The sequence below is a fragment of the Choloepus didactylus genome, chromosome 18 (assembly GCF_015220235.1).
Source record: "Choloepus didactylus isolate mChoDid1 chromosome 18, mChoDid1.pri, whole genome shotgun sequence".
NCBI lineage: Eukaryota > Metazoa > Chordata > Mammalia > Pilosa > Megalonychidae > Choloepus > Choloepus didactylus.
The window spans coordinates 46,537,721-46,552,083 of record NC_051324.1 but is presented as its reverse complement, the minus strand read 5'-3'; the positions used below and the strand labels follow the sequence as shown (position 1 = coordinate 46,552,083).

Here is a 14,363-nt window from a genome sequence, read left to right as displayed (position 1 = left end):
CACAGTTGTGCATACATCCCATGATCAATTTTAGAACATTTTCATTACTCCAGAAAAGAAATAGAAATAGAAAAGAAAACCCAAATCCCTCCATACGTCTTATTCCCCCCATTGTTTGCCCATAGTATTGGAGTTGATGAAAATATTAAAATATTACTGTTAACTATAGTCCATAGTTTGCAATAGGTACATTTTTTCCCATATATCCCCTCTATTATTAACTCCTTGTAATAGAGTCGTAGCTTTGTTCTAGGTCATGAAAGAACTTTTTAATTTTTTTTATATTTGTGCAGTTAATCACAGTCATAGTCCACCACAAAATACACTGTATTATATATTCTCGTGTTTTAACCTCCAACTTTCCTTCCGGTGACTCTAAACCTCCCCTTTCCACCACATTCCCACACCATTCAGTACGATGAATCGCTCTCACAATAATGTGCTACTGTCACCTAATAGAGTGGGTATAATTATCCTCATTTTTGTAGATGGATTAACTGACTTTAAGGAAATGAAGTGACTTCTCCAAGTTATTTCAGACAGTAGGTGGCAAAGTCAGAACTTAGTCCGGATCCTCTGATTCCTGGCCCAGTGCTGTACTCCACCCCATGTGAGCTCCGGAAGCATTTGGCAGGTTGCCCTGGGGACACACAGCAAGTTGGGAGCCTGAAGGAGTCCGCTCCATCGCATCCCAGCCAGCACACTCCCTACCACGCCTTCACTCGGCCATCCAGTCGGCTTCCCTGGGCAGTGGGGAGAGAGCAGATGGGGTGGTGCCCAGGTTCTGACCTCCTTTCTCCCTCCAGTGAGTCTGGAGTCTGGCACCTCGGTGGCCAAGTTTCCGGTGACTATCTGCCATCCCATCCTCCCCAAGTTGTATGACCCTGGACCAGGTAAGGCCCGTGACCCTGGGGATCTGGGACGGGACGCTGCAGCGCTGTAGATGCAAGTCGGAAGGGATTGTCTCAGAGATGGTGGGGGGAGAGTTGTTGAAAAATCACAGTTCTAATATGATTCCTGACAGCAAGCTTTGTTTGGAGGAAAAAAAATTCTCTCACACACTCCCCTAATATTTAACTTATTATATGGTCTCTACTTATTTTGAAAAAACTTAATGAATTACAGTATTTTAATAAGTAGTACTAACAAAAACAGCATGAACAGATATAATAATGGAATCAATTTGAAAATCCAGAAAAAAAATATATGCTGGAATTTCACTGTCGTAAAGATAGCTTTTCAAATCAAAGGAGGAAATATGGATTATTCAAGAAACCATGTGGGATAACTGTGTAGTTACCTAGAAGATAAAAACTTGAATTTATCTCCCAGTTCATACCAAGATAAATTCCAAGTAGATCAAATATCTAAATATTTTTTTAAGTATTTGGGTTTTTTTTTTTAATTATGTTAGAGTGTTTTATGCCTCTGACTATGACATAAAACCCAGAGGTCATAAAGAAAAGACTGAAAACATAAAAGAAGTAAAAATTTTAAATATCTACGAGGTGGAAAAACACCACAAGCAAAGTCAAAGGACAAAAGACAAATTGGGGAAAACTATCTTTAACTCACTTGAAAATCAAAGGTCTCATTTTACTGAGGAACACCTATGAACTAGTAAGAAAATAACACTTAATCCAATGGAAAAATGCACAAGTGATACAAACCAGGAGTTCACAAAAAGACTAAATTCAACAATCCTCTTAACCATTAAAATAGGTGCAAGGGGTGTTGGGCTTCCCCACCTCGATGGTTGCTGATGTGCTCACAGACATTGGGGGCTCGTGGTTTGATGGGCTGAGCCCTCTATCACTGGCCTTGCCCTTGGGAAGACCATCACTGCAAAGGAGAGGTTAGGCCTTCCTATAATTGTGCCTAAGAGCCTCCTCCCGAATGCCTCTTTGTTGCTCAGATGTGGCCCTCTCTCTCTAGCTAAGCCAACTTGGCAGGTGAAATCACTGCCCTCCCTGCTACGTGGGATCTGACACCCAGGGGTGTGAATTTCCCTGGCAATGTGAAATATGATTCCTAGGGAGGAATCTAGAGCTGGCATCGTGGGATGGAGAACATCTTCTTGACCAAAAGGGGGATGAGAAATGGAATTAAATGAGTTTCAGTGGCTGAGAGACTCCAAAAGGAGCCAAGAGGTCACTCTGGTGGGCATTCTATGCTCAATATAGATAATCCTTTTTAGGTTTTAATGAATTGGAATAGCTAGCAGTGAATACCTGAAACTATCAAACTATAACCCAGAACCCATGAATCTTGAAGATGATTGTGTAACAATGTAGCTTATGAGGGGTGACAATGTGATTGGGAAAGCCATGTGGATCACACTCCCCTTTGTCCAGTATATAGATGGATGAGTAGAAAAATGTGGGCAAAAGAAAAAAAAAAAAAACCTAATGGAAGAATGGGGTGGGGGCAATTTGGGTGTTCTGTTTTTACTCTTGTTTTTTTAATTCTTGCTTTCACTTTTTCTGGTACAAGGAAAATGTTAAAAAAATAGATCGGGGTGATGAATGAACAACTATATGATGGTAATGTGATCAATGGATTATATACTTTGGATGATTGTATGATATGATAATAAATCTTAATAAAAAATTAAAAAAATAAAATAGGTGCAAAATCTCACATTAAGAAAAGTGCAAATGAAAACTACATTCACATAAAAAATGTTCGATAAGGGGTGGAGCAATGAGCACTTATAAACTGCTGATGAGAATGTCAATAGACATAATCTTTATGAAGGCAATTTGGCAATATCAACATTTTAAATGTGTAGACTCATTAGGCCAGCAATTCCACTTCTATAAATTATCCTACAGTTACTTACAGCTGTGTGAAACAACATTTGTTCAGAGTTATGTATTGCAGTGCAGTTTGCAATGCCAGAATACTGGAAACAATTTAAAGGTGGGATAGATTGGTTAAATAAAGTGTGGTGATCTGAACAATGAAATACCATGCGGTCACAAAAGCAGAAGGGAAAAGGGTTTTTTCTTCCCATTTGTTTTTAATGCTGATACATGTTTTCCAAGATGCCAGAAAGGTAAGTGACCTAGTGAATAGTAAGCTACCATTTATGTAAAAAGAAAAACGGGGTGGAGGATAGAATGTATGTATATAATTGCTTGATTATGGGAAAACAAACAAGAAATTGGTAATATTGGTAGTCTCCTGGAAGGAAACTAGGCATTTACGGGACAGGGATGGGAAGAAGAATTTTCATGGCATAAATTTGATATATTTTGAATTTTGAATCCCTTGGCATTTTTTGGATATATTACCTTTTATTCAGAATAGAATTTATTCTATCCAAATAGATTCTATTCAAAATATGTTGAACTAAAATTTAAATGTAATAGCATTAAATATCTGTGATGAAGGAGTCAAAATATTTGCTTAACACAACGACTATCTCAAAAAAAAAAGTGCAAGAAAATTCATGAAAAACTTCTTTTGGCTTCCGATTTGTTTTACAGATAAAGTGTTACAGAAACAATGGAAATTTCCCCAACCTTAATCCCCTTCTTCCAGTAACCATGATTATGTGTATCTATCTTTTCCATATTTTTGTACATTTAGTGTGTAGATTTTAATTTTCATTTCAATTTTACAATATTTTAGCTATATGTATATACCATATAGTGTGGCTTTATGTGTTTTTAAACTTTTCATAAAAGTTTTTGCACTGCATGGTATGAAATTATAGACTCTGATTTTTTGTTGGTCTGTATTTTTTATTTTGATTCTGGTGTCTTTTGTCATACACAAGCTTTAGCTTTTAATATAGTAAAATTGATTAACTTATTTCTTTCTGGCTTTTGCTTTTTGTGCCTTGTTTGGTAAGAAATTCTTCCCCACCCTGTAGCCATAAAGAAGTTCTCCTCTATTTCCTTCCAAAGTTGTACATTTTTGCCTTTCACACTCAGACATTTAATCCACTTAGAAGTTATTTTTATATATGGTGTATGAAGGGATCTAATTTTTTTGACATATGAATAGTATATTGTCCCAATATCATTTATTAAATAGCCTATCCACCAACTCTCTGGCTTGTGTTGCCACCTCTTTCACATGCCAAGTTTCCATACGTGCAGGTGCCTGAATCTGGGCTTTGTTAGGTTCCATCAATCTGCCTGTTTATCATTGGGCTAATTCCATAATGTTTAATTACAAATGTTTTATAATAGGCTTTGATATTTGGTGAGGACAAATCCTGTCTCACTGTACTTCATTTGCAAATTTTCTTAGCTTTTTTTGTTCGTTAAAATTTTATGTTCAGCTTATCAAGATCCTCTAAAATCTCTTAAGATTTTGATTGGAATTGTATTGAATTTATAGATTAATTAGAAATGAACTGACAACTTTATAAAGCTGAATATTTGCAAATGTGAATCTGGTATAATTCTCCATATATTATGGTCTCATTATAGGTTCTTCAATAATTTTTTATAATTTTATTAGTAAAGGAATTGCACATATTTTATTGGCTTTAGTCTTTGATATCATATTTTTTATTGTTTCTATGAATTGGATATTTTTTTCTACATTTTAATTGATTATTGGTTATTGCAGATATATAGAAACACTAGTGACTTCTGAGGTTAAATTTACAAACAGTATTCTTGTTGGACTCTCTTATCAGTGATTTTTTTTGTAACATAGAGTTTCTTAGAAAATGATGATTTTTGTCTCTTTCACTCCAATGCTTATAATCTATTTCTTTTTCTTGTCTTATTGCATTGGCTAAAATCTCCAATATACTGTTGAATAGTAGCAGCGGTAGCAGGCATTTTTGCTTGTTCCTGACTTTCAGAATATTCTAATGTTTCACCATTAATGTTTGTTGTTTAGGAGTGTGGTAGATGTATCAGGATAAGAAAGTTTCCTTCTTTTTTCTACTTCCATTGCTAAGAATTTTCTATTTCTCTTTTTAATTTTCTATTTCCTTGCTGAGTTTTTATTATGAATGAATATTGAATTTTATCAGATAATTTGTCTGCAACTATAGAAATAATTTTTCTCCTTTCAATTCAGTTCATGTGCTGATTTATAGTGATAGGTTTTCTGCTGTTGAAATATCCTTGCATTTTTGCAATAAACCCATCTTGATTGTGATGCATGATTTGATTAAATGCTGAATTAAATTTAATAGTATTTTATTTAGGATTCTTTCTTCTATACCCCAAAATGGGATTATCTTTTCCTGTAATGTCCTGCCCAGCGTGGTAATATTATACAAGTCTCACAAAATGAGTTGGGTAGTTTTCCCTTTTTTACTGTTTTCTGAGATGGATTGTAATAAAATAAGAATTTATGTCCCTTGAAAGTTTGTTAAAACTTATCTGATCCTTGTGTCGTGTGTGTGCATGTGCCCAAGGGGGTGGGGGTTGGAGGTGGGAATGTGAATGGGGAGAAATGAGAGAAAAGGGAAAAATTTTTGTATCTCAGTTCCCTGTCTTTAATGGTCATTGATCTGTATGTATATTGATTCAATTTTTAAAATGTTTCCATAAATTATCCACTTGACCTAAATTTTTCAATTTATCATAAAGTTGTTCATAATATTCTCTATGCTTTTAAATAAGTTTTAACACATGTGAAATTAAGTTCCCCTTTGGTTTTTTTTTTTTTTTTTTTAAATCATCATTTTATTGAGATATATTCACATACCACGCAGTCATACAAAACAAATTGTACTTTCGATTGTTTACAGTACCATTACATAGTTGTACATTCATCACCTAAATCAATCCCTGACACCTTCATTAGCACACACACAAAAATAACAAGAATAATAATTAGAGTGAAAAAGAGCAATTGAAGTAAAAAAGAACACTGGGTACCTTTGTCTGTTTGTTTCCTTCCCCTACTTTTCTACACATCCATCCATAAACTAGACAAAGTGGTGTTTGGTCCTTATGGCTTTCCCAATCCCATTGTCACCCCTCATAAGCTACATTTTTATACAACTGTCTTCGAGATTCATGGGTTCTGGGTTGTAGTTTGATAGTTTCAGGTATCCACCACCAGCTACCCCAATTCTTTAGAACCTAAAAAGGGTTGTCTAAAGTGTGCATAAGAGTGCCCACCAGAGTGACCTCTCGGCTCCTTTTGGAATCTCTCTGCCACTGAAGCTTATTTCATTTCCTTTCACATCCCCCTTTTGGTCAAGAAGATGTTCTCCGTCCCACGGTGCCAGGTCTACATTCCTCCCTGGGAGTCATATTCCACGTTGCCAGGGAGATTCACTTCCCTGGGTGTCTGATCCCACGTAGGGGGGAGGGCAGTGATTTCACCTTTCAAGTTGGCTTAGCCAGAGAGAGAGGGCCACATCTGAGCAACAAAGAGGCATTCAGGAGGAGACTCTTAGGCACAAATACAGGGAAGCCTAGCCTCTCCTTTGCAGCAACCGTCTTCCCAAGGGTAAAACTTATGGTAGAGGGCTCAACCCATCAAACCACCAGTCCCCTATGTCTGTGGTCATGTTAGCAACCATGGAGGTGGGGTAGGCGAATACCCCTGCATTCTCCACAGGCTCCTCAAGGGGGCACTACATCTTTTTTTTTTTTTTTTTTCCCCTTGTTTGTCTTTTTTCTTTTTTTTTTTTTTTTTTTTTTTTAACTTTCCCTTCTTTTTTCAAATCACCTGTATGAAAAAAAAAGTTAAAAAGAAAACAAACATACAATAAAAGAGCATTTCAAAGAGACCATAGCAAGGGAGTAAGAAAAAGACAACTAACCTAAGATAACTGCTTAACTTCCAACATGTTCCTACTTTACCCCAAGAAAGTTACATAATATAGCAACATTTCAGTGAACTTGTTCCTACTACAACCATCAGAAATTAACAGACCATAGTCATTTCTGGGCATCCCCAGAACGTTAAATAGCTTATCTGTTCTTCCTGGATTATTGTTCCCCCTTCCTTAATTGCTCTCTACTGCTAGTTCCCCTACATTCTACATTATAAACCATTTGTTTTACATTTTTCAAAGTTCACATTAGTGGTAGCATATAATATTTCTCTTTTTGTGCCTGGCTTATTTCGCTCAGCATTATGTCTTCAAGGTTCATCCATGTTGTCATATGTTTCACCAGATCGTTCCTTCTTACTGCCGCGTAGTATTCCATCGTGTGTATATACCACATTTTATTTATCCACTCATCTGTTGAAGGACATTTGGGTTGTTTCCATCTCTTGGCAATTGTGAATAATGCTGCTATGAACATTGGCGTGCAGATATCTGTTCGTGTCACTGCTTTCCGATCTTCCGGGTATATACCGAGGAGTGCAATCGCTGGATCGAATGGTAGCTCTATATCTAGTTTTCTAAGGAACTGCCAGACTGACTTCCAGAGTGGCTGAACCATTATACAGTCCCACCAACAATGAATAAGAGTTCCAATTTCTCCACATCCCCTCCAGCATTTGTAGTTTCCTGTTTGTTTAATGGCAGCCATTCTAACCGGTGTTAGATGGTATCTCATTGTGGTCTTAATTTGCATCTCTCTAATAGCTAGTGAAGCTGAACATTTTTTCATGTGTTTCTTGGTCATTTGTATTTCCTCTTCAGAGAACTGTCTTTTCATATCTTTTGCCCATTTTATAATTGGGCTGTCTGTACTATTGTCATTGAGTTGTAGGATTTCTTTGTATATGCAAGATATCAGTCTTTTGTCAGATACATGGTTTCCAAAAATTTTTTCCCATTGAGTTGGCTGCCTCTTTACCTTTTGAGAAATTCCTTTGAGGTGCAGAAACTTCTAAGCTTGAGGAGTTCCCATTTATCTATTTTCTCTTTTGTTGCTTGTGCTTTGGGTGTAAAGTCTAGGAAGTGGCCTCCTAATACAAGGTCTTGAAGATGTTTTCCTACATTATCTTCTAGGAGTTTTATGGTACTTTCTTTTATATTGAGATCTTTGGTCCATTTTGAGTTAATTTTTGTGTAGGGGGTGAGGTAGGGGTCCTCTTTCATTCTTTTGGATATGGATATCCAACTCTCCCAGCCCCATTTGTTGAAAAGACCATTATGGCTCAGTTCGGTGACTTTGGGGGCCTTATCAAAGATCAGTCGGCCATAGATCTGAGGGTCTATCTCTGAATTCTCAATTCGATTCCATTGATCTATATGTCTATCTTTGTGCCAGTACCATGCTGTCTTGGCAACTGTGGCTTTATAATAAGCTTCAAAGTCAGGGAGTGTAAGTCCTCCCACTTCGTTTTTCTTTTTTAGAGTGTCTTTAGCAATTCGAGGCATCTTCCCTTTCCAAATGAATTTGATAACTAGCTTTTCCAAGTCTGCAAAGTAGGTTGTTGGAATTTTGATTGGGATTGCATTGAATCTGTAGATGAGTTTGGGTAGAATTGACATCTTAATGACATTTAGCCTTCCTATCCATGAACATGGAATATTTTTCCATCTTTTAAGGTCCCCTTCTATTTCTTTTAGTAGAGTTATGTAGTTTTCTTTGTATAGGTCTTTTACATCTTTGGTTAAGTTGATTCCTAGGTACTTGATTTTTTTAGTTGCTATTGAAAATGGTATCTTTTTCTTGAGTGTCTCTTCAGTTTGTTCATTTCTAGCATATAGAAACATTACTGACTTATGTGCATTAATCTTGTATCCCGCTACTTTGCTAAATTTGTTTATTAGCTCTAGTAGGTGTATCGTTGATTTCTCAGGGTTTTCTAGATATAAGATCATATCATCTGCAAACAATGACAGTTTTACTTCTTCTTTTCCAATTTGGATGCCTTTTATTTCTTTGTCTTGCCGGATTGCCCTGGCTAGCACTTCCAGCACAATGTTGAATAACAGTGGTGACAGCGGGCATCCTTGTCTTGTTCCTGATCTTAGAGGGAAGGCTTTCAGTCTCTCACCATTGAGTACTATGCTGGCTGTGGGTTTTTCATATATGCTCTTTATCATGTTGAGGAAGTTTCCTTCAATTCCTACCTTTTGAAGTGTTTTTATCAAAAAGGGATGTTGGATTTTGTCAAATGCTTTTTCAGCATCTATTGAGATGATCAATTGATTTTTCCCTTTCGAGTTTTTAATGTGTTGTAATACATTGATTGTTTTTCTGATGTTGAACCATCCTTGCATGCCTGGAATGAACCCCACTTGGTCATGGTGTATGATTTTTTTAATGTGTCTTTGGATTCGATTTGCAAGTATTTTGTTGAGGATTTTTGCATCTATATTCATTAGGGAGATTGGCCGGTAGTTTTCCTTTTTTGTAGCATCTTTGCCTGGTTTTGGTATTAGATTGATGTTAGCTTCATAAAATGAGTTAGGTAGTGTTCCATTTTTTTCAATGTTTTGAAAGAGTTTGAGTAAGATTGGTGTCAGTTCTTTCTGGAAAGTTTGGTAGAATTCCCCTGTGAAGCCATCTGGCCCTGGGCATTTATTTGTGGGAAGATTTTTGATGACTGATTGGATCTCTTTGCTTGTGATGGGTTGGTTGAGGTCTTCTATTTCTTCTCTGGTCAGTCTAGGTTGTTCATATGTTTCCAGGAAATTGTCCATTTCTTCTACATTATCCAGTTTGTTGCCATACAGTTGTTCATAATATCCTCTTATAATTTTTTTAATTTCTTCAGGATCTGCAGTTATGTCACCTTTTTCATTCATTATTTTGTTTATATGGGTCTTCTCTCTTTTTGATTTTGTCAGTCTAGCTAGGGGCTTGTCAATCTTGTTGATCTTCTCAAAGAACCAACTTTTGGTGATATTTATCCTTTCTATTGTTTTTTTGTTCTCTATGTCATTTATTTCTGCTTTAATCCTTGTTATTTCTTTTCTTCTACTTGGTTTAGGATTGGTTTGCTGTTCATTTTCTAGCTTCTTCAGTTGATCCATTAGTTCTTTGATTTTGGCTCTTTCTTCCTTTTTAATATATGCGTTTAGTGCTATAAATTTCCCCCTTAGCACTGCTTTTGCTGCATCCCATAGGTTTTGGTATGTTGTGTTCTCATTTTCATTCGTCTCTATATATTTAGCAATTTCTCTTGCTATTTCTTCTTTAACCCACTGATTGTTTAGGAGTGTGTTGTTTAACCTCCAGGTATTTGTGAATTTTCTAAGTCTCTGATGGTTATTGACTTCTAATTGTATTCCATTGTGGTCAGAGAATGTGCTTTGAATAATTTCAATCTTTTTAAATTTATTGAGGCTTGTTTTATGTCCCAGCATATGATCTATTCTGGAGAAAGTTCCGTGAGCACTAGAAAAGTATGTGTATCCTGGTGATTTGGGATGTAATGTCCTGTAGATGTCTGTTAAATCTAATTCATTTATCAGATTGTTTAGGTTTTCAATTTCCTTATTGGTCTTCTGTCTGGTTGATCTATCCATAGGAGAGAGTGATGTGTTGAAGTCTCCCACAATTATTGTGGAAACATCAATTGCTTCCTTTAGTTTTGCCAATGTTTCTCTCATGTATTTTGTGGCACCTTGATTGGGTGCATAGACATTTACGATTGTTATTTCTTCTTGCTGAATTGCCCCTTTTATTAGTATGTAGTGGCCTTCTTTGTCTCTCAAAACATCCCTGCATTTGAAGTCTATTTTATCTGAGATTAATATTGCTACACCTGCTTTCTTTTGGCTGTAGCTTGCATGAAATATTTTTTTCCATCCTTTCACTTTCAATTTCTTTGTGTCCCTGTGTCTAAGATGAGTCTCTTGTATGCAACATATTGATGGTTCATTTTTTTTGATCCATTCTGCGAATCTATATCTTTTAATTGGGGAGTTTAATCCATTTACATTCAACGTTAAAACCGTGAAGGCATTTCTTGAATCGGCCATCTTATCCTTTGGATTATGTTTGCCATATTTTTCCCCTCTCTCTATTAATATCCTTTATTGTACCCATACCGAATCTCTTTAGTACTGAACCTTTCTCCAAGTCTCTCTGTCCTGTCTTTGTTTCTCTGTCTGTAGGGCTCCCTTTAGTATCTCCAGTAGGGCAGGTCTCTTGTTAGCAAATTCTCTCAGCATTTCTTTGTCTGTGAAAAATTTAAGCTCTCCCTCAAATTTGAAGGAGAGCTTTGCTGGATAAAGTATTCTTGGCTGGAAATTCCTCTCTCTCAGAATTTTAAATATATCGTGCCATTGCCTTCTCGCCTCCATGGTGGCTGCTGAGTAGTCACTACTTAGTCTTATGCTGTTTCCTTTGTATGTGGTGAATTGCTTTTCTCTTGCTGCTTTCAGAACTTGCTCCTTCTCTTCTATGTTTGACAGTGTGATCAGTATATGTCTCGGAGTGGGTTTTTTTGGATTTATTCTATTTGGAGTTCGCTGAGCATTTATGATTTGTGTATTTATGTTGTTTAGAAGATTTGGGAAGTTTTCCCCAACAATTTCTTTGAATACTCTTCCTAGACCTTTACCCTTTTCTTCCCCTTCTGGGACACCAATGAGTCTTATATTCGGACGCTTCATATTATCTATCATATCCCTGAGGTCCATTTCGAGTTTTTCAATTTTTTTCCCCATTCTTTCTTTTATGCTTTCATTTTCCATTCTGTCATCTTCCAGGTCACTGATTCGTTGTTCAACTTCCTCTAGTCTTGTACTATGAGTGTCCAGAATCTTTTTAATTTGGTCAACAGTTTCTTTAATTTCCATAAGATCATCCATTTTTTTATTTAGTCTTGCAATGTCTTCTTTATGCTCTTCTAGGGTCTTCTTGATTTCCTTCATATCCCGTACTAGGGTCTCATTGTTCATCTTTAGTTCTTTGAGTAGCTGCTCTAGGTGTGTCTCTTCTGGTCTTTTGATTTGGGTGCTTGGGCTTGGGTTATCCATATCGTCTGGTTTTTTCATATGCTTTATAATTTTCTGTTGTTTTTGGCCTCGTGGCATTTGCTGTCCTTGATAGGGTTCTTTTAGGGTTTGTAGACCAGTTGAAGTCCTTATCTCTAATTTATCAGATCTACAGCTTCGTGGAGTACACTTTCTCTAACTAACCAGCAGGTGGCGTCCACGAGCCACCTGTTCTCCACAAGCCAGATCTCCCCTGCTTAGCCTTTTTGGTGAGTGGGGGAGTGAGTCTTGTGGGGCCCAATTGGTGTCCCAAGCTTGCGTGTGTAGTTGGTGTTGCCTGCCCTGTATGTGGGGCGTGTTTCTGGGCAGTCGGGGAGGGGGGGTGGCCCTAACAATCAAATCTCCCTGATGATCCTAGAGTTTTAAAGCTACTGCAATAGTCTAATCCTTCAGTTCAGTCCTGCCACAGTTTGTCTCTGCCACTGACCCACAAGTCTTTGGTATTGGCGTATGGCTCCTGAGACTTGCAAGTGGGCCCCTCTTCCAGGCTGTGCACCCCGGGTCCTCTGTTGAGGGATGACTGTGCTATGTCACAGGTGAGTGCCGTCCCCCCAGGGCAGTTCTGGGCTGCTGGGCTGTGTTGGGAGGCTCCCAGTCTGCTCAAATGATGGCTGAATGGGGCTCTGTTAATTCACACTGCTCCCCCTTCCCAGCTCTGGGACATTCAGCTGAGGTTGCAGGGAAGGCTAATGTCCACGCCCAGTTTTGTGGTGTGTGCCTGTTATTTGAAGCACTTCCGTCACACTGGGTTGTCTGGGGCAGCTCTGGGCTATGGGGCTGGCGATGGGCAGGAGTGTTTCCTGTCCACCAGGATGGTGGCTGTGAGCGGACACCCCCCTTTTCTTGGGAAGTTGTGTTGTTTAGTGAATTTTCTCAGCCACTGGATTATTGCCTTTTGTCTCAGAGCTCTCTTAGTTCTGCTCTTGACTTGACGTGCCCAAATTTCAATTCTTTGAAGCTTTCTGTATTGAGCTTCTTAGAGTAATTGTTTTAGAAAAAGCAAAAAGGATTTAAAAAAAAAAAAACAAAAAAAAAAAACAAAAAAAAAAAAAACGGCCCTCCTCAGAGATCTAATGGGTTATTGAAATGCTAATAGACAAAGCAACCAGGGCCATTAAGGAAAGGTGCCCTGGGCAGAGAGATCAGCCTTGCTTCGGGATTTGCATATGCGCCTCAAGGCCTGATCTCCGCCCTTCCCCTTTCTGTGTTCACCAGAACTCCAAAAATCCTCTGCTTTTACTTTGGAGCTTCTCGTGTTGTTTTCCTTCTATGCCCGTCTCCTCTCTGCTGGGCTGGCTGCTCTCAGAGTCTCTGGTGTCTGGCCTCAGTCTATCTATGGTTGGAGTTTGAATCAGTAGAATGAGTTTCCGATGAGAGCAGCCACTGCAATTCTCCCTTCTCCTTCCTGGAGCTGACAGCCCCTCCTCCCCCGGGACTGAGCCTGGCAGGGAGGGGCGCGGGTCCCCTGGCCGCAAAAACTTACAGATTTCGCTGATCTCAGCAGTTCCACGTTTTCATGAGTGTTGTATGAAGTATGCCCAAAGACAGATTGCTCTGTGGTGTCCAGTCCACGCAGTTCCTGGCTTTTTACCTACTTTCCTGGAGGAGTAACTAAAACATACAGCTCACCAGTCTGCCATCTTGCCCCGCCTCCTCTGTCTGGTTTTCTCCCCTTTGGTTCTTAGCATTTATCTTCAGTAATTTTAAGGTTGTTTTCATACCCAAATATTCTCATTTCACTTATGCCTATTTTCTTTTCATATTTTCTTTTTTTCAGACGTGAATCTTCATCTCTTTAAAGATTTGGTTTAAATCTTTTTCAGATTTCTCTATTGTTTTTGAGCTATCTGGAGTGGGTTCATCTGCACATGGTAGATCTGTCAGCTACATTCTTCAGACTAATTTTCTGAGTATTTTTGGAATTTTCATTAGTGGGCTTATCTGTAGTAGAAGGCTTTTGCTTACTTGTTTTGTTTTTCTTCCTTCAGCAGACTTCTTCCCATCTCACAGTTTTATAGTTGCTTCAAGCCCCAGTTCCCCAGATTCCTAGTTTACCCATTAAACTGGAGTCTCAGGGTTCCTGTTCCCTGGTGATAGATGAGTCATTGAAGAGCCATTTGAGGGTAGCTTGGCACAGGTGCTGGCTGTGAGGTTGTCAGCTGTGTCTGCACCCAGGGCTATATCAGCACAGATGCTAGCTGTTAAGGTTCTCCTTAAATGGCAAGTGGTAGGTGGTGGGGGACAGAAGAAGTGCAGCCATGTTCCAGTTTCTGGTTTTTAGCAAAGAGCCTGACTCTGGACCCATGCATCCCATGAGACCCTTTCATTCCCTGCAGCCCCTCGATGTGGCCTCCTTTGCCTGCTTCAGACTCCAGAATGCACCAGGCCCCAGCTTCGGCTCTACTTGGTTTTTTATTTCTGTTCCTTGGGGAAATTTATTTTACTTTTGAGCATGGTTATATCTTTGCATTTTTCTTTTTATATTTTAACTATCATCACTATGTGTTTGGAAAAG

The 14,363-nt window shown here is 38.3% G+C and overlaps 1 protein-coding gene across 1 annotated transcript in view; it reads left to right on the top strand.

Annotated features, from left to right (window-relative positions):
* The window catches only part of B4GALNT2 (beta-1,4-N-acetyl-galactosaminyltransferase 2), a 69,748-nt gene that overhangs the window by 49,169 nt on the left and 6,216 nt on the right, over positions 1-14,363 (top strand). The window contains exon 7 of the mRNA XM_037810489.1: positions 807-893. Coding sequence (XP_037666417.1) covers positions 807-893 — 87 coding nt within the window. The remainder of the gene's footprint in view (positions 1-806; positions 894-14,363) is intronic.